General features: G+C 41.3%; 1 protein-coding gene across 1 annotated transcript; it reads left to right on the forward strand.

The window, feature by feature from the left end:
* The first annotated feature begins 10335 nt into the window (after window positions 1-10335).
* On the forward strand, window positions 10336-19260 carry LOC145458026 (eukaryotic translation initiation factor 2 subunit 2-like). The gene is made up of 10 exons (XM_080336330.1): window positions 10336-10590; window positions 12060-12171; window positions 12672-12755; window positions 12954-12985; window positions 14015-14111; window positions 14175-14248; window positions 14749-14897; window positions 14971-15027; window positions 18129-18214; window positions 18879-19260. Exons 1-10 carry the CDS (start codon window positions 10567-10569, stop codon window positions 19052-19054), a joined length of 891 nt encoding a protein of 296 aa, XP_080192456.1. The 5' UTR covers window positions 10336-10566; the 3' UTR covers window positions 19055-19260.
* The last annotated feature ends 1569 nt before the right edge of the window (window positions 19261-20829 follow it).

Genomic DNA, 20829 nt, shown 5'->3' on the forward strand with positions numbered 1-20829 from the left:
ATTCTCTTCTGTGTTTTCGCTTTGTGAATGCCTAGCCGGGGCTTGCCCCGGTAGCGCTCATAACAAGCTTTCACTATCTATTCTCTCAAAGCTGCGCACAATTAAGAAACGTTGCTTTACTCTCTCCTATTCGTAAAATGGCCGAGCAACCGGGGCAAATATGCTTGCTCGCCCTAAGGTGTGATGTAACAATCGTATCTATATCTGAACTCGGATACCGTGATATGCGTTGAGTCGACCGTTGCTGGTACAGGTCGATTTTGATGGTGTTTCACACCATGATAATTCTTGAAACTTGGTATGTCATGTCGTGATGGTGGTATTTAACACTGTCCTTAGTTTCAGGGTTTCTACTCAAAGTTTAGGGTAGTAATTCCGTTTCCAAAGTCGAGTGTGTGCTGATCGGTCATGTATCGCAAACATATTTCACGCAAAGCCGGTATTGGTCTCCATTGATTTTAACGATGCTCCTTAGCTAGATCCGTCATGAACTTTTACATGGTATGTCTTGATTTTAGTATCGAACGCTGTGCCAAGTCTCAAGGTTGACACTCAATGATTAGGGCAGCAATTTCGTTATTAAGTTCGAGTATGGTAGAGATGTGCGCTGATCTGACACTTAGCCTACCTAACGCATTGCGGATTTCACGCAAAAGCCGGTGTATCTGTGTTCCATACTGAGATAGGTGATGAGATGATGATATCATGAAACAGTTTACTAACATCCTCGGTTTGCATTCAAATATTTAGTTTTATTTTATATTCTCCAATGTCAATTTCACCGTGGAATGGTGGCCTTCGGGCCATTTGCTCACAATTACAACCCCTGTCAAGCGCAATAGCTGTTTCGTTTTCGATGGCGGCTAACAGCTGATCGCTCGATCAGCCGATTCCTCAGTAAATATTACGCAAAATTCGGCGTTGATCTGTTCGTATTAATTTTGACAGTGTACCATACCGAAAACGGTCATGAGGCTATACTTCTCGATGATTTCATGTAACAGTGTACCAAGTTTTCGGCTTTCATCCACGTATTTATTCGGTAATATATTTTCCGAAGGCGATTTTGCAGCAGACATATAGACACTATAGACCGTAAGCCGTATGTGTCGTGTGACAGTCTCCAGCCTCAAGGCCAGAATCTCCCAAGCTGTACCAGGACCGAATTTCCGAGGCTGCTATCCGTAGTTCTTCAGAATGATGTTTTGGATTCAATATGACATTTCCTTGTCCAATCTATGAGATAACAATTGCGTATGTGTCCGAACTCGTTGACCTTTCCAGTTAGGCATACGCAATCTCTCGATTTATAGTCATTTCCATTTCTGCAGATAAGTAGTCAGGTCAAGTGCGAACATGAATCGTGTTGAATCTTTGCTCCGTACGCCGTTTAGCCAGCTGCCTTTAGAGCAAAAATTAGAGGTAAAGCGACTAGGTCCGTATCAGCCTAGAAATTGCCCATTGATCCAATCGTACGCCGGAGGAAAGCGCACTCGTGCCTTTTCTTCAGCGCATTTCGATAAAAATGAATGGCTTACTTATGGCGAGGATAAAAACGCCTTGTTTTGCTTTTACTGTCTTTTATTCGACAGTGCCGGTACCGGAAGCAGTGGCTCTTGTTGGAACAAAATTGGTTATCGCGATCTGAAGCATTTGTCAGAGCGTCTGAAAACGCACCAAAAATCCCAAGTGCACATGGCTAGTGCAGTTAAATATAAATTGTTTGGCAGAGTAAATGTAATGTCGCAGCTCAATGAAAGTTATCGCGTATCAGTCTGCAAGCACAATGAGCTTGTAGATAAGAATAGGCATGTTCTCTCTCGGGTGATTGATGCCATTAAATTTATTGGAGTTCATGAATTGCCCCTTCGAGGCCACGATGAGAAGGAATGCTCTCTCAATAGGGGGGTATTTTTGGATCTAATTAAATACACGGCTTCCATTGATAGCATTTTGCGCGAACATCTCGACACCGCGACAGTAGCTAAGGGTACCTCAAAGACTATTCAAAATGATGTGCTTGATTCGATATATCACATCTATCTACAGCATTTGTTTACCGAGATTGTTGACGCTGAATTTCTATCTATTCAGTCTGACGAAACAACTGACATTACGTGTTTGTCACAACTAGTCGTGATTTTTCGGTTCACGAAATTTGGTATGCCAGTCGAACGATTCCACAGCTTTGTGGCTGTTGACGATCGCACTGCTGTCGGAATTTCTTACGTATTAAAAAAAACATTACAGCCCTATTCAGTTGAGTCGAAACTTATTGCGCAAACCTACGACGGCGCAGCAGTCATGAGCGGATCGCGACATAGCGTACAAGTTTTAATGAAAGAAGTTTACCCGCATGCGCATTTTTTGCATTGCTACGCGCATCAGCTCAATCTTGTAGTGAAAAAAATGTGCTTAGGAATATCTTCTGTCAAGATATTCTTTGCAAATCTTTCAGGGTTCTCCTCCTTTTTCTCTATTTCGCCAAAGCGATCTGATCTATTGCGCGACATATGCAAGCACCGGTTACCTAGATGCGTATCAACACGGTGGAACTTCCAATCCAGAGTTGTGCAACGAGTGTCAGAGAGTAGGGTGGAGCTTCTGGAATGCTTCTCAGTGATTGAGAGCTCTCCTGTCTGGGATGATACTTCCATACGTGAAACGGCGGGGCTTAAACGACTCCTGGAAGACGAAGAATTTTTGTTCTTTTTGAAGCTTTTTTGTGACATCTTCATGCACGTCGATACACTGTACAGCACTTTTCAGTCGCGTATGGCCGATGGTACTACTGCGCAATTGTGTATTGCACATTTTTGTGAGGCAATTTCGCATATCCGGGCGAATGTACACTTCGCTGGTGACACAGCGCTTTTACGTCGTGGGATAAGTGTGCAAAACCTGCTTGTTGCGGCTTACGAATGTTGCGATATACTGATGTCCCAAATCCAACATCGTCTGAATAGTGACCAGTTGGTTACTTTCGCCCTGTTAAATCCGAGAAATTTCCCTGCCTACAAAATTCATTTTCCTTCTGGACTACTGCGCAGCGTGCCTCGTTATTACCCGATGATCGACATTGCTCGGTTGGAGAGCGAGTTGACTTGTTTGTATTCTAACACATCCTTTTCGGAAATTAAAACCACTAGTGAACTTTCAAATTCCTAGTTGAAAATTCCCTTTCGATCAACTTTGCTACAGTAACTAGCTTTCTGAATATCATTTTGACCACCCCGATTTCATCCGCGGAATCCGAGCGCAGTTTCAGCACATTGAAACGTATCAAGACCTTTCTCAGAAACAGGATGGGCCAAGATAGGCTTAATGCGTTGGCTGTTCTCTCGATTCACAACGACGTGGTTCTGGGAATTCCAGATTTCAATAAACTCGTTATTGAACATTAATAAGAAATCACGTCGCGCACAATACTTATACAAGACATAAATTAATGCTGGTGGGCGGACGACTGTACACATCATGTTCTTTCCGAATAATTTCAATCAAGTGAGCCCAGGTAACTCAACCATGTCTATGGCTAAGGAAAAGTGAGTGGTTTTCATCCTTATTACTCGAGGTACATTGACAGTTAATTTACCGATATATTTTGTTATGGCTATGGAAAAAAAGTGAAAAATTCATCAAGATGAAATAATTTATTCATGAAATTGTTTAATGCGATATGTGCTCGCATTTCAATTTAACACAATGCTTTGATTCCTGCTTGAATGATGGCAGGCAGACTCGTAATTAATCTTCCATGGATAACAGCTGGCTTTCTATAATGTTTTACGTTTATGGGTGCCACCGCTTTGATTGCCTATCCCCTGGTCGTAACGCATCAGGATCGTGTACCAAACACTTTCGGACGAGGGCAAATCGATTTGACTCGCTTTCGGGACGAGAATCCATATACAAATCGGGTCGGAGGCGCTGCAGCACTTTACAGAATTGCTGAGCATGGAACGATTAAAACACCACAAGGTGTCATGCGAATGCTCTTTGTAGGTAGTTGGTCTGTGTATTTTTGGTATAGTCTTACTCGGCGCTTGCGTAATCTCTACCACGAAATCATAACGCATGCTACTAAGGATAACCTGATGATTGATTCGTGGCATGGGAACGATTCTTAGTTCGCGTACATTTTGTAAAATAATCATTTGAATAAAAAACAATGAATAAAACATTTGTTACCGCACTTCAAGTCACGCCACCGGCAAACCTCTCGCGGCACCTACGTTAAAAATCATTGTTTACGGGAAATTCATGTGGCCATCATGAACGTTGAAAAACGCTACTGTGACGTCATATTGATAACAAGTCGCTTGCGGCCCTTGCCCCACCACCCGATATTGTCACGAGCTGCCACTGCTTTTCATTATATCGCGGTCTTGTGATATTTTGAAACAATGAAAATATTAATAAACCTCATTGATTGATTGAACCTTTTTCAGTTGGCGACCCACTTATCCCATTTTCATTGCGCGACCCACCAGACGCCCTTTCGCGACTAATGTTCAAACCGCTGCTACTCAGACATACCACTTGTGGGTTTTTTCACCCAGTTCTGGGTTCTTCGAGCATTACCTGGGTTTCTGGGTTTTTGTCCTTGAAATCTGTTTTTTTTTTCAACATCATGTTCGCCATGTTAATTTTATGTTCGTGTCCTTGTTAACAACGCAATCAGTCCTTTACAGAACTGTTACTACTCGATGGCGAGTTGGACTGGAGTAATCGCTGCGAGAATGACTGACTTCGATTCCTAACTGACTGCATATTGTCCGGACACAATATGTTCCCCTTTGTGTGTATTGTAGAATGGCGATCAAACAACCCAGACTATAGCATATCGTTAAAAAATACGCCGGCACATACTCTAAATGAGAAATTACATTAATTAGAGTCGGATTCAGAGCGGCGTGGAAGCCCTGTCTACAACACGACCGCTTTCGGAAAGAATGATTCGTGATAAACAAAGATGTCACTGGTATATTTCGGAAAAACCCAGATGTGGACCCTAAATAAACCCAGAAAAACCCAGATCCTATATTTCACTCAACTTGCTATGTGGAAGCTAAGAAAGTGGAAACTGACATTCATTAATTACACTCATATTGACATAGAACCAAGCTTTAGCCCTTGATATTGAAACTATAATAGTTCATACTATACATTTTGCTCGGTTAACAACGCAAATATGAGAAAATATATGTTGTTTTCCTTTTCACGCATTGCTACGAAAATAATTGATGCGCGTTGCTCAGAAAGCTTGTATGATAAATAAAATTGTTATTTTGCAAGTGGACGTTAAATAAGCTGTGAAAGCAACCACGATCTTATTCTTTAATTATTTATTATAGTGGTGCCCACCGTAAATACTATTATATTCAAATCCAAATTTTTCGACGGCCATAACTCCGATTCCACTGGTTGGAATTGAAACAAATTTGGTGAACAATGTTTCTATAGACATCCTAACACTTTCATGGGGTGAATAGAAAATTTTCAAATTTTTTGTTATTTATTTTTATATAATAAATAGAAACTTTGTTCTGTAGCAATGCGGCTATACTGGTTGAAATTGAACCAAATTTGGTGTGTAGGCTTAAATTAGGTAACCTAACAATTTTATCAAGTAGCCAGTACGATTTGAGAGAAAAAGTCATTTTTGAAGAGCCCTATTGTGTACCTTAATCCAGACGTTAATCCTGGTGGTGACCAGGATCAAGAAGCAGCAGTCTATACTTAGTCGGTTCTGGCATAATCTCACTAATCTACCTTTCTGGTCCGCAGAAAATCCAGCGACGAGCCAAATCCACGGATCTATTACTTGATCTATATTTTTGGCCTCCACCCTTAAACCGTGACCCCATAACCTGAACCAACGTGACATCGCCAAAATGCATAGCCTATTATAAAATGTATGACTGTATAGAGCAGTGGTTCCCAACATTTTTTTAGACACGCCCCCCCCCCCTTTATGATAGTGAAAAATTTCGCGCCCCCTTATGAGAGAAACAAAAAATATGAAAGTAGGACTATATATAGAGAAACACGCGTGAATTGGAGGTAAATCGCGCAGAGCGCGAAAAAATTGTTCAGTTGACCGCTTCTTCGCGCCCTCCTTCAGATGCTTTCATGCCCCCCCCCCTCAAGGTTGGGAACCACTTGTATAGAGTGTATATCTGAGCTGGAAGTGAGTCCGAAATTATTTCGTAAATAAACTAATTATAAAGAGTATTTTTAGCAGCGCATTATTAAACTTGCCTCGCATGTTGGTTGAGACCTTTGATATATATACAATGTACAAGAACATTGTACAAATATGCCCAATTGTCCATCGTGGATATATACGCGCCATAAATGACCGCGGTGCCGAATAGTAGGCCTACTGCCTTGGCAATCTGAGAAAATGATGCACCGCGTTTTTTGCTTTAGTTGATGCCGACGTCCCCCCCCCCACCTCCCCGCAGATGTAACGTATGTCCTAAATTTTGAAGACAGCACCACCTCCCTCAGCACTACCGATAAATCTGATGGCGTGGGCCGAATGGAAAGAGGATCCCCGATACATATCATTATACCTAGAATCAGTGGTGGCTTTTGGGGTGGGCGAGGTGAGCGGTCGCCCAGGGCCCCCCTGGTCGAAGCCCCCCCCCCCCCTATTTGGATTATGCGCTTTTTACAATGATAATAAGGAATAAACATGGAAATACGTGTACCAAGTAAGGATATGATTCCGTACAGATGTGTCAATCATCATCAAATCTCTGCATTTGTTAGAAAAGTCCCGAATCCCGATAATTATCACGTCTCTGCACGCGGTAGAATTACTTAGTTTTGATGCAGTTTATCATCTGGAATGCATTACCCCCACATATCCGTGAATTGCCTTATAATAGATTCAAAAAAGTCCTTCTTAATCACCTCTTGTCGTTATACTAACACTGTTGCCCTACCTCGCCCAGACATTGCTTCATTGATCATTTGCTACCATCGTTTAATTTTTCTTCTATTTCATTTTATTAACTACCGTAACATTTTTTACAGCCAGACTGTTTAGAGTCAAGTGTACCTGTTTGATGCTGGTGTGATCAGACTAGATGACCTTCACGGTCTTATCGATCATTCCTATCTAATACCGAATACTGTGCATGCATATTTTCTGTACCACCACCACTGCTGTGTGTTATGTATTTTGGTTGGATGAAAATAAAGACTCTCTCTCTCTCTCTCTACCCTCGCACGCATGCAATAATAGACATGGCCGAATCCAGCACCTGGCCCAACCTTGCCGGGGTGAAAGATAGATAATAATACCAGATAGGAAAGGGGATCTGGGGGGCGAAGGCCCCCAGAAGTTACGGTTGGATACTTAAAGGGGGGGCCCCGGTAAGTCTCGCCCAGCCCCCCCCCCCCCCCCCCCCCCCCGTTCGTAGGGCCACCACTGCTTAGAATATTACCTATCATCATCATTGGTTTATTAGCAATTTTATCAGTTCAATACACCACAAAAAATGCGATACAATGAAAAGACAGGAAGATGTCGAAGCGACTAGGAGTAGTCTATGGAATCTGACACCCACCTTGGCCTAGGCGATGTAAAGAGGAGGCATGCACACTGAATGAAAGTAAAGAAGATTGTATAGAAAAAGAAAGCGACAAGAAATAGGGCGGCATGTCATGGGAAGCGAGATCGATAGGTCAGTCGTGGTCCGGTAATCTTGAGGATGGACTGTATTTATTTAGTAGTAATTGCTTGTATTTCGACTTGAATGTGGACAGGCTAGGGTTACCATACGCCCTCCTTTAGGAGGATTTGTCCTGCTTTTTTTAATTTTCGAAAATGTCCTCCGAGGACGCCTAAATGTCGACTGGAAATGAGCAATGGGCATAACTGACGGTAAATAGCTAAATAACGGACGTTCGAGCGGGTCATTCGGGAGTCAATAGAAAGTGACTAGTCAGCTTTCAGGATTACCGGACCACGACCTAACATCGATCTCGCCTTCCGCCACATATGCCACCTCATTTTGTCGCTTACTTCTTGTATTCTCTGCTTTACTTTTCATTCAGCGTGCATGCCTCTTCTCTACTTCGCCTAAGCCAAGATGGGTGTCTGATCGCTAAGACTACTCCAAGTCGTTTCATCAACACCGTTCTATCTTTTCATTGTATCGCAGTTTTGTGGTGTTTTGAAATGATTGATGCTGCTACTGACGACCTTTTTTTAGCCAACGAACTCCACAAATTTTCCAGCAAAAATAGCAATAAAATCGGCTGTTTTCAATCTTGATCAACCAGCTTTTCTGATTTAGTAAAAGTGTTCTCCTTTTCCGATTCCAAAATATGATAACCCTATATTAACAGTCATAAATTTGAAAACTTCTCTTAACTAGCTATACACAGAGGTGGTCAGTAACGAAGTACTTCTACTTTTTCGAAGTACTCAAGTAGTTTTCATCTACTTGTGGTACTTACTCAAGTAGATCTGATTTTCGCTACTTCTACTTCTACTTCGTGATATTTAGTGATCTACCTACTTACTTTTCGCTATTTTCAGTTTGTCAAGTAGAAGTAGTTCAATCTTCCAATCAGGAAGATAGCCTGAGGAATTTCGGGGCTGTTTTCACGGATTATCAACATTTAATTTTCATAAAAGTTTGGTAAAGCCCAGAATTTTCGTCGCGCTTCGTGCGCAGTGGATACGAAGTGATCCGCATGATTTCACGAAAGTATCGATGAATATAATTTCCCCCATATGAAATAATTCATCTCAGTTTATATGGTTCATCATAACGTATGAATCTGATGTTTCCTCATCTAGCATTTACTTGTCATATCGTAATTTAGCATGTCCATGGCGTGTCCTAACCTGGAAAAGTGGACTCTGACTTTTTTTTGTTAGTTTTAGAGCTGTTTTAGCATACCACCTTTGAAACTTTCTGGACTGAAGGCATGAATTACATGTTCCGCTTTTATAAGTAGTAGCGTATTTATGTTTCACTTTCAATTCCCAGTATCATGTACTTTGAGTTATATTTATTATCAGTTCTTTTGTCTGGTAACATACATGTTGAAGTATAAAGCAAGTGTAGCAATGCCATTAATTTCCGCAAATAAAGCTGGCATTTTTACGGTCCGTCATATCTTTTATTAACGTTTACTAATCGCGCACAGTGTTTACACCGTATGCTATACAACTTCTCCGTATTGCTCTCCGACTAAACTACGGGCGCTATAATATGGGGGATGACGCCATACCATGCTATTTCTAAAACGTGCTGTTCGAGAAAACAGAGGATTAGTATCGCATTTCCATATCAATACTATTATTTTCATCCCATGATGCTATCGAAAATTGGATACCTGCTGGTATGCATCAATATGAATCAAGCTCGTCACCTTTCGTATAGCTCAATTTGCACCTTATTTGTACAATCCATGTGAACGAATTAGGATCGTTTTCCCAACTAGGCTACTTACTTACTTGAGTACTTTTAAAATCGGTCAATTCTACTTCTACTTCAAGTAGTTTTAGGCTGCTTATGGAGAAAGTACTTCTACTCGTACTTGAGTAGAAGTTTTCGTCGCTACTTCTACTTCTACTTCAGTAGCTTTCTTGACTACTTTGACCACCTCTGGCTACACACAACAATTACACATACTAGCCTATCACACACCCGGCATCGTGTAAAAGTATAGAGAACGGTGGTCTGGTAGTAGGCGTCAAGGGGTGGGGGAACCCCCATAAATTTTATTTATCACCCTATAGAGAGGGCAAGACCACCTTTGGGGGGTGGAGGGCTGACGAAGTGCGGTTTCGGTCCTCTGCAATGTAGGTTACATATTTGCAAATTGTGTATGCCGCTTATTAGAGCGTTCTTCCATTTTGCTACTTATGTAGTACAAGTTATACATGACACGCTTTGACACCTGATGAAGGAGCGGCGCTCCGAAAGCTCGTGTAACTAATAAAGTTATTATATTCATTCGCAAGTGGACGTTAAATAGAGTGTGAAAGCTGCCAAGATCTTACATGAAATTGAATACCTTCAGTAAGCTGTAGCGACCTACCCTAATCTTTTCACTGCATTGCATTTTTGTAGTATCTTGAATCGAAAACATTATAATAAAAATCCGCATGATGATGACACTACTGCCATCCCTGGCATCGCCAACATCGTTGACATCGCCAATTTTATCCATCCGGTGAAAGATGATGCAATAGAAGAGAAATTGGAATTTCTATAATCATGCATGGCTGACTCCGAAAAGTCGTTGAAAATACCATAGGAAACAGTCATGGGTGCTGTTTTCGTCTACATAGTACGGCGATGAAGTATAATTATTGGTTGATTATCTAATGCAGGACCTTTAAAAATAAAATACGTAGGTTTGATTTCGAGTTTCCATATTCTCGTTCCGCCTCACTTACTTCAATCGCTGGCTCCTGGGTCGAGCGTGTGAATCTTCAGAGAACTGCAATTTGTCAAATTTCCGTTCGCGGTTATTAGTTATTTACTTGGATATTTCGCGAATCAGTGTTGGAAAACGGGAATTGGAATAATGGCGACTGAAGAAGACACGCTGGTACGTTATGTGACGGTTGAACTCAATTAAAATGAAGGGATTCTGTCACTCCGCGGATGTGTAGCTTATATAGTGATAAAGATATGATTGAAGCCCTGCTGGCCGCTGCTGATGCGCAGTTTCTACATCGTAAATCATTGTATTTTATCGGTATAGTTGGCGGTTCCATTATTTTTATCCGCTCAAATCACGTGATGTATAATGCGGTGTGTTAGACAATGCGATATAATATGAACACTGATCAGAAATTAGGATGCCGAAGAAGTGGCCAAGTATGGTGTCTTATACGGCCTCCCCTTCCTTTTATCAGCATTGTCTCTATTTGTATTATAGTAAGTTGAATTGGGATGTTTAACCCAATCAACAACAACCAAATTTCTAAATAACCTTGATAATTTTTCAATTTCCTACACCGTTACATTTCATGCGTTGATGTGATTTTCTTTTCGCTTTGACAAAGCAAGACGTCTCTCTCATTAATCTAGCATCGACATCCGCCTAATGCCCAATGTAACGCTACGCTAATCCCCCTTGAATGATCTGATGAAAACTACCTGAAATTTTTAAAAATTGATCAACAATTTTTGTGTGTTGCTGCTAGAATTCACTGTAATATAATTACCAATCATTATGGCAAATGGTTTGTAATATCATTGTAGTTCAGACTGTATTCTTCATTCATGCTGTCCCAGAGGAGAAGTGGTGGCAACGTCACGGGCATCTTTCTTTTTAATTACTCAATTATTCTATGCAAGAAACCTCTCCGTGAGTGTGACACACAATTTATTGCCGTATACCCAGAGTGGAATCGGTGGCAACGGCACGCGCAACGTCACGCGAGCATTTATATCCGATCACGCTGATTAATGAATTATGCTGACGTCACAAAGCGATACCAGAGTCCCAGAGTGGAATTGGTGGCAAACGTCTCCTGCAACTTTTCATTTAGTTCTTTGATTATTCTATGGAAGAAACCCTTCTGTCACGCGCAACTTATTGACGAAAACAACCACTAAGTCCAGATCCAGAATAAGGAGCTTGCGCTTTACAATGAACACAAGGAAGTGTGGCATTTGTGCAACAGCGAATATACGGCGTAATCCTAGTCCGGCGTATACCAGGTCCATTTTAGCACATTGTGTCGTTTAATAAGTAATTCACTATCGAATCTGAGCGAAAAATATTTCCGTTACGCGGATGAAATTTTCCAATCACGCGAGAAATCCGTCTGTCACGCACAACATGTTGTCGAAAACGACCACCAATTCCAGTCTGGCCGTATACTACCACTGTTTTCAGTGTGGATGACTTTGAGATCTCCTGATCCCTACGCTACAGATACACACTACATATTAAACACATTAGCCTACTTTCCTTTGTATTTGTGTACATTTTGTGCAACCGAATAAACAATTCACACACACTCTCTGCATTCATAATTGTAATTGTTTTCAAATCTTCATTCATAGAATATGCTTCAATTGACAAAGAAAAAGAAAAAAAAGAAGACTGCTAATCTAGACGAACTCATCAGCAGTCAAGACACGACAGAACCTCAGGTGCAAAATGACGAAAAACCTGGTAAGCTCGCGATAGTAATCTGATGTTTATAGCTGCACTAGAGATGTTGTACATGCAGACTTGTGCAACGTGCATATTTTCAATTTGAGATACATATATTTAGGCCAGTATGACGATTTTATTTTAGTCAACATGCCATATCGTCCTATTAGTTATTGATTTATTGCAGCCTGCTGTGCACAGTTAGCTGAGGAAGTATTTTCATGACTGCTATCGTGCTGCCACTGAGTGTCACAGACTCGTTTTATAAACCCCTATTCATTTCTAGTACCGTACCCTATTTTCATGTATGATATTGTTTAATGCAAAGAGGCTTGACTTCGCGAATTCAGATCTCGTGTGACTGCCAACCAAGTGATAGGCTAATATTAGCGCATAATATAGGCATATTGATGAGGGAGATGTTGCTACCATCATTAGATGTTATCAGTGGCTGATTATAGTTAGCATAATGAGACGAGAGACAACATTCTGATAAAATTCCGGTGTTATCAATGCAGCAGAGGAAGAGGGCGATGACCTTTCCTTTACAAACATGAAGAAGAAAAAGAAATCGAAGAAATTCAATCTTGACGATCCCGATGGTGAGAAATCATGTATCAGTAGAATTCTTGTTCCTGAACTACTTTAGGTGTTGGATTGTTAGCCGCATGCACCTCGTGACTTCCGGGCAACATATTGTCTATTTGTTGACCACTGTAAGTGATTTTGTAATTACAACTGCATTATTTGTTGGTCAAATTTTTGAGTGTTTTCTAGTACTAAATATGTTGCTATTTCAGCTAATGCCACCGGACAGAACGGAAGTCAAAAGGTAACCGCAGTGCTTCTTTTGTGTCTCTTCTACAACCGTGTAAATTATTACTTTTAATTGTTAGCTGTATGGCGTAGATCAGGGTTCTCAAACTGTCTGGTCGCAAAACACGTTTGGCCATGTCATTGTCACAACTTCTGGTAAATGTTCATCATTAATCATATCCTAGACCGGTTTTGTCATTCGTCGTCATTGTTTTGCCTTGGATAGCTTGGGTTATTACTAGAGTTGGTGTGAACCTCTGAAAGGCTCAGGTTCGTGTGAAGGCGAACCTTTTTGAAAGGTTCTGCGTGAACGTAAACCTCATGACGTCATATTGCATAGTGTAAACGGGTTTTACCCCGTTAACAGTATACAGCAGTAGCCAACACCCCAATCGCACCGATTTGGTTTTTATGATATAATAAACATATGAAATCGAGATGAAACCCCTAACGATTTCAATTTCATGTATTGGTTGAATAAGCATCATTCACCGACTACCTACACGTATTTCGCTTCTGGTGTTGCGTGATTGCGGGTCAAGCTCACAGCAGAAAGTCACTAAATATTCACAGAAAGCTGGCTATTCCGAGCACACTTCCGTAACAAAGATGTTAAAATTTTTGAGATCATTGTAGAGTTGCTCGTTTAGTGTTGATTTGTTATGCTGCCAGCGCCATGCATATTGCATATAGTGGCCCGCAGTTGCAATGCGATAAATTTCAACCAAAGATGTTATAGTGACATGAAAATTGTAATATATGAAAAAGGTTCACAGTGCAGAACGTACCAAGGTTCGTTTGTGAACATGAACCTCTAAATTTCTGAGGTTCACACCATCCCCAGTTTTTATGTGTTGTTTTAGCAGTTACAACATCACTAAAACAGCCCAGGTTTCACTAAACATTTAATATTCCAGTAGGTACTTGTATAGTACATAATCGTGCTGGCATTAATATAAAGCGTACAACATTTAATCTTCCATGTTTCAATGTCATCTCATTGCTGCACAAAGTGATGAATTTCAATGTATTCTTTTTGTGCCAGGCTGATGAAGAGGAAGAACTCAATTTTAGCCAGTTGAAAAAGCCGAAAAAACACAAAGAAGTCACTTTTCCTGAAAACCTCATTCAAGAAGATAAAGGTTGGTAACTTCCCGCGGAATACCCGTTTTATGTTACTAACTGCCGTGATACGTGTACTTCAGTTACGGCAGATGTTCCCGTCAGTCCTGGTGAATCGACTTGGTCTGGTACAGACAGGGATTATACATATGACGAGGTACGATCTTTGTTTACTGGGGTGACAAAACGAAGAATTTTGGTGCATGATCAATTCAAGTAGTTGAATTACACGTTGTGCAAAAAGTTGAAATTTATCGTGATACTCTTTTACATGGTTGGAAGTGGTTGGCCTTGTGAAGTACAGTAGCTTGACAGCAGTTGTTGGCTGGCAGTGCGACCTCTAACAGACCATTAATCGAAATTTCATGCCGGTAATGTCATATTTTGTGATATGGTGGTTGATATACTATGCTCCTTCCGATTCTCTCCTAGTTGCTGACGATTGCCCCTGCCGAGTGTCAGCCGAAAATATTCGGGTCCATTTCAATATGAATAATGTACTATCCGATTGTATATTAGAGCTCTGTACCTCTAGGAAGCTTCAGAAATTGAGTTAGTAAATATTTTGACTTTATTGAATATAAACAATAATTTCCCCATTGACTATGGTTTGCGTTATCCTACCTGTTCGTTAAATAAATATTTAATTTGTGTCAGCTTTTGGTTCGAGTGTTCGATATTATGCGAAAGAAGAATCCGGAAATGGTTGCCGGCGAGAAAAAGAGATTTATCATGAAACCCCCTCAATGCGCTCGCGTCGGCACCAGGAAAACGTCTTTCGTCAATTTCACGGAGATCTGTGCAGTGTATGTATTTGTGGTGTGCCTGTGCGTGATTTCTAGCGTGGTGTCGAAAACGGTACGTTTTCTCTCGTTTCAGTCTCAAACGTCAGCCGAAACATTGTCTGTCTTTCTTACTCGCCGAGTTGGGAACAAGGTAAGAACAAAGTCGGTACCGTAAACCGGGGTAACTTTGGACAATTTTCAACAGTTCCGCTCTGTATCTTGGAAATGTTGGGGTGTAGGGGAGGCAAGTTTTGTGTTTTTCATGGGTCATGGAGCAAAGATTAGAATTACCTAATCCAAAATCTTCATGGTCATAAATAAGTACCTTATTTTCGTAAATTATCGGTGTCAAAAGTTACCCCTGCATGTGGGGTAACTTTGGACAATGTAGTTTTTTGTATGCCTTTACACTCTATTGTTTATGAAACCTCGTAAATGAGGCTTATTTGGCAAGAGTTGATGAGAGCAGTGGATAAAACTGAAACAAAATAGTTTATGTCTGGCCTATTGCATGATTTTTGCTTAATCCACCCCCCCCCAAAAAAAAAAAATTTGATAGTTTATAAAGGGTAATGCCCCCTTATTCATCCCTTATCTCAATTTTCCCTCATGCCTTCACCAATTAGGACTTATAAATAACAAAGATATGGTGATTAGGGGTATCCCACTGGCAGTGTCAGCAACCGACAGCAAACATTAAGCATGTTACCATGAATTATTGTCGATTTCAAATATGTTACTGTTCTTAAAAAGAATCACTTTCCCTTTCTTATGTCCTCTGATGGATATATTTGTCATAATTTACGATATCCCATATTCAGCAGGCACATCTTTAGGAGTATGTGATAAGTTTTTGAAGTAGCTAACGCCCGATTACAATCTCTCAGCTCATTGCCTACCCATTTTTCATATTTTGGCAAACTGTTAATTTGTTGACCTTCTCATTCCATTTTAAAAAGTTGATGATACACTTTGACACAGATGAAACGGCCACTTTCCAGAGCTCTCAATATCACATTTTCCACTGTCCAAAGTTGCCCCGTTCTGATAGAACTTTACGGGGCAACTTTGGACATCACATTTTCTTGTATTGATCTAAGGGTGAGCCAACTGAGATTTTTGCCATGGATTAAGACTACTTAGAGGCATCTGCTGCCAAGTTTTGAATCTATGAATCACATGCTATCTATGTTTTGTTGTAAGAAGTTTAATGGCCATCAATTTTGATGAAATTGACCTCCGCCATTAATTTATCAATGTTTGGTCAAGTTTAACTGGTAGTGAAATGAATCCATCTTTTATTGAGACTACCGGCACTTCTTCGATAGTAGGTAGACATCGAAAAGTGTTCACCATGATCACCAATGAATGTTTTCCATGAACACAAACACATATTTATAAACGTCAAAATATATTGTTTTTGCGTTTGGAGAGGGTTAGGGTCAAAGTTTGGTTTAGTTTAGGGTATCCCAAGATTAGGGTTGGAGTATTAGGGTGGGAGGGGGGATATTAGGGTTGGGGTTAGGGAGATATTAGGGTTGCGGGAGGAGGATATTCGGGTTGGGGTTAGGGGGATATCAGGGTTGCGGAAGGGAGGATATTAGGGTTGGGGTTAGGGGGATATTAGGGTTGCGGGAGGGGGATATTGGGGTTAGGGGGATATTAGGGTTGTGGGAGGGGGGATATTAGGGTTGGGGTTAGGTGGATATTAGGGTTGCGGAAAGGGGATATTACGGTTGGAGTTAGGGGGATATTAGGGTTGGAGGTGGGTTAGGTTCAACGTTGTAGTTAGATTACCCCTAACCGGGGTTTAACCCACCTCCAATCTCCCTTTCACCCAACCCTAATATCACCTCTCCCACAGCCCTAATATACCCTAACCCCAAGATCCCCCTCCCACAACCCTAATATCCCCCTAACCCCAACCTTAATATCCCCCCTCCCACAACCCTAATATCCCCCCTCCCATAACCCTAATATCCCCCTCCCACAACCCTAATATCCCCCTAACCCCAACCCTAATATCCCCCCTCCCGCAACCCTAATATCCCCCTCCCGCAACCCTAATATCCCCCCTCTTGCAACCCTAATATCCTCCTTCCTAATCTTGGGATACCTAACCCCAACTTTGACCCTAACCCACCTCCAATCCCCCTTTCCTCAACCTTAATATCCCTCTTTCCCAAACCCTAATATCCCCCTCCCATAACCCTAATTTCCCCCAAGCCTAACATCCCCTCACAAGCCCTAATATCCCTCTTTCCCCAATCCTAATACCCCCCGACCCGACCCTAATATCCGTCTTTCCAAAGACACAAAAAACAACAATTCATTTTGACGTTTACAAATTTTTATTCGTGTTCATGGGAAACATTTATTGGTGATCATGGTGAACACTTTTCGATGTCTACCTACTATCGAAGAAGTGCCAGACTACCTGTGGTACTCTTGCCTCATGAAAAAGAATTGGGCATCCAGCGGCAACCATTTTCCATCAATAACCATTTGAATCTTTTACTGCTTAGTGTCCAAAGTTACCCTTAAGTCCAAAGTTACCCCGGTTTACAGTAATGAAGTACGTCTGCTTTTTCAGTTGACTCCTGTACGTTGTGCCCTCTTTCGCTACGCACTCAAGTACTAAAAATTTTAGAATGCTTTTACTTGTACCTTAAGTGTAATGTAGTTTTTATGTATGCTTGCATCGTCTTGGTGAGTGAAATTGTAATGCTAATTTGCTGAACTGGGCAAAATAGCAACTGTAACTGAATTGAATTGTATTGCCGTTTGTAATCATTAGTCAAATTGTGCTAGGGGTGAAGACACCATGCAATTTAGAAGTAGCCTCCGATTAACTGCTGTAAGAACGCGAACCCTCGACCAAATCACATCTACAACTACTTCGGTACTATCACGGCCTTCCACCTGAAGTAGTGAATCGTCTTGGAAATTGCTATTTCTACTTGTAATTGAGCAGAGATTTACAGCGATACTTCCCATTCTACTTGAGTTGACTACTTAGATCACGTTCTTTCCTACTTGTACTTGGGTAGAAGGATTTCACTGGTATCAAAGCAGCGCTCAGCGAACCGTTGTTCTGTTTTTTCGGTGTATCTTTCCGTAGCCGAGGAATTCAATAAATTAATGCCACTATCCGAATCATTTCAATTGCTGTCAATATTTCGAGTGTCCAAACTATTTTGAGATTTTGCTATGACGGGTTCATTTATACAGACTTGCTCTTTCTTTTTGCAGTGGCTCGGTCGACGGCAACAACCAACTCATTATTAAAGGAAGGTTTCAACAAAAGCAGTTAGAGAGCGTGCTGCGTAGTTACATTAGTAAGTAGACTCTACCGATCACGCATTTCAGTCGGCGTATTCTGCCCAGACATTCTTCAGTTAAGTTACCGGCTCATCACTGAAAAATCCTTTGCGAATATCGAGAACTTTGTAAATGTGTGACATCTATATACAAGATTTAGCTCCTTCGGGTCAGCGGTCTTCGACCCTTGTTTTTGTGGATTGCTTAATGTGCAATATTTGGATCGCAATCCAGTAAGCCATACCGGAACGCGGATTGCTTCAAGGGGGCACTTCTGTCGAAAAATATATTTTACAGTTGTTCGTGTGTGTGATCATAACTCCTGACAGATAGATGCAAGCCGCATAATCCATACGTTGCTAGCACTTGTAATTTATTGAACACACGTTTTGTGTGTCAATCTGTTTGAACCAATGATCCTGCAGTCCAGGGTTTGGATCCACTGCCCTGGTGTTTATATACGAGATTGTATTTTGAGTTTTACTAACCAGCAGCTGGGTTCCTAGAAGGCAGCCAAGTGGAATTAAACCCAATCCCTCTGGTTTCCAGGTCCAGAAGTGTAATCCCTGCGATATGGCAGCTGTCTATCTAGTACCGTATATCATAAACCTAAAAAAATATCGAAAATTACCAATAGTAAACTGAGAATTTCTTTGGCGCTTATTTCCATTCTTTTTACAGAGGAGTACGTCACGTGCCACACCTGTCGATCCCCGGACACCGAACTCGAACGACAAGACCGTTTGTATTTCTTACGCTGCAACGTGTGCCAATCCCGCTGCTCTGTCGCGAGCATTAAGTCTGGCTTCCAGGCCTTGACCGGACGACGAGCGAGGATCCGGGCAAAGCAATCTTGAACCCTTTACGTTTTCTGTCGTTTCGCAGTGCTTTAGGGAGTTCTGGGCGTTCAAATTGTCTATCGGTCGGTTCAAGCGGATGTAGATTTGTCGTCTCGGAAAATGCCATGGTTTATAATTACGATTTTGCTGCCGTGATGTGGTGTGTGGCGATGCGTTTTCATTTTTGGCATTTGTTGTATCGGAATAAGGTTTTACAGATGGAATTTCGTGCTTCTGGGAAATGCAATGGCGGGTGACTGATAGGTGGGATGCTTCTTTGTAATCGCTAGTTGCTGAAGATTACCCCTGACGAGTGTCAGTTGAAAATTTTCGGGTTGATTTCAATATGAATGTACTATTCAATCGGATGCTTGGTTTGCATGCATAACGGTGATGGTGGATTAGGTTTGGATGTCAAGCTCGAAAGTCATCAGTAATAGGGTTACCATATTTCAGTGGCGGCTCGTCCTATAGGGCAACTGGGGCATTGCCCCACCTAAAATTCTGTTCAATAACAATTCTTTACCATTTATAGACGCACAACAATCTATATATACCGAAATCACAGCGAAAATCGTATTCTTCTTGTCCTTTCGCTTGTAAATGCCCATATATAGCGAAGTCTCTGCGAAAATCGAATCCTCTTCTGTGTTTTCGCTTTGCGAATGCCTAGCCGGGGCTTGCCCCGGTTGCGCTCATAACAAGCTTTGACTGTCTATTCTCTCAAAGCCGCGCACAATAAAGAAACGGTGATTTACTCTCTCCTATTCATAAAATTACCGAGCAACCGGGGCTCAATAGGTCTGTGCCCCTAAGGTGTGATGTAACAATCGTATCTATATCTGAACTCGGTTACCGTCATATGCGTTTAGTCGACCTTTGCTGGTATAGGTCGATTTTGATGGTGTTTCACACCATGAAAACTCTTGAAACTTGGTACCGTATGTCATGTCGTGATGGTGGTATTTAACATTGCCCCAAGTTTCAGGGTTTCTACTTAAAGTTTAGGGTAGTAAATCCGTTTCCGAAGTTGAGTGTGTGCTGATCCGTCATGTATCGCAAACAGATTTTACTCGAAAGCCGGTATTGGTATCCATTGATTTTGACGATGTTCAATACTGAGATCGGTTATGACATTTGGCACGGTAAGTCTTAATGTTAGTATTGGTCTCTATTGATTTTAACGATGCTCCTTACCTAGATCTGTCATGAGATTTTGCACGGTGTGTTTTGATTTTACTCTCGAACGCTGTGCCAAGTCTCAAGGTTGACACTCAATGATTAGGGCAGTAATTTCGTTATCAAGGTCGAATATGGTAGAGATGTGCTCAGATCTGACACTTTAGCCTACAACGCATTGCGGATTTCACGCAAAAGCCGGTGTATCTGTGGTAACGTTAACTGTGTTCCATACTGAGATAGGTGACGAGATGATGATATCATTCTCATTTGCATTCAAATATTTACTTTGATATTATATTCTCCAATGTCAATTTCACCGTGAAATTGTGGCCTTCAAGCCATTTGCTTACAACCCCCTGTCAAGCGCGATAGCTATTTCGTTTTCGATGTCGGCTAACAGCTGATCACTTGATCAGCCTATTCCTCAGTAAATTTTACGCAAAATTCGGTCTGTTTGCATTATTTTGACAGTGTACCATACCGAAAAGGGCCATGAGGCTACTTCTCGATGATGTCATGTAACAGTGTACGGCTTTCACCCACGTATATATTCGGTAATATATTTTCCAAAGGCGATTTCGCAGCAGACCTATAGACAGTAATAAAACCAT

The sequence above is a fragment of the Botryllus schlosseri genome, chromosome 15 (genome assembly GCF_051294905.1).
Source record: "Botryllus schlosseri isolate E-star chromosome 15, Bs_hap1, whole genome shotgun sequence".
Taxonomy (NCBI): domain Eukaryota; kingdom Metazoa; phylum Chordata; class Ascidiacea; order Stolidobranchia; family Styelidae; genus Botryllus; species Botryllus schlosseri.

Excerpts from the sequence above, each read along its gene's own strand:
- LOC145458026 (XM_080336330.1), top strand. The coding sequence starts at position 10,567 with ATGGCGACTGAAGAAGACACGCTG. Across the intron at positions 12,986-14,014 it reads GACAGAACGGAAGTCAAAAG|GCTGATGAAGAGGAAGAACT; the intron begins GTAACCGCAGTG and ends TTTTTGTGCCAG. Across the intron at positions 15,028-18,128 it reads CTCGCCGAGTTGGGAACAAG|TGGCTCGGTCGACGGCAACA; the intron begins GTAAGAACAAAG and ends TTCTTTTTGCAG.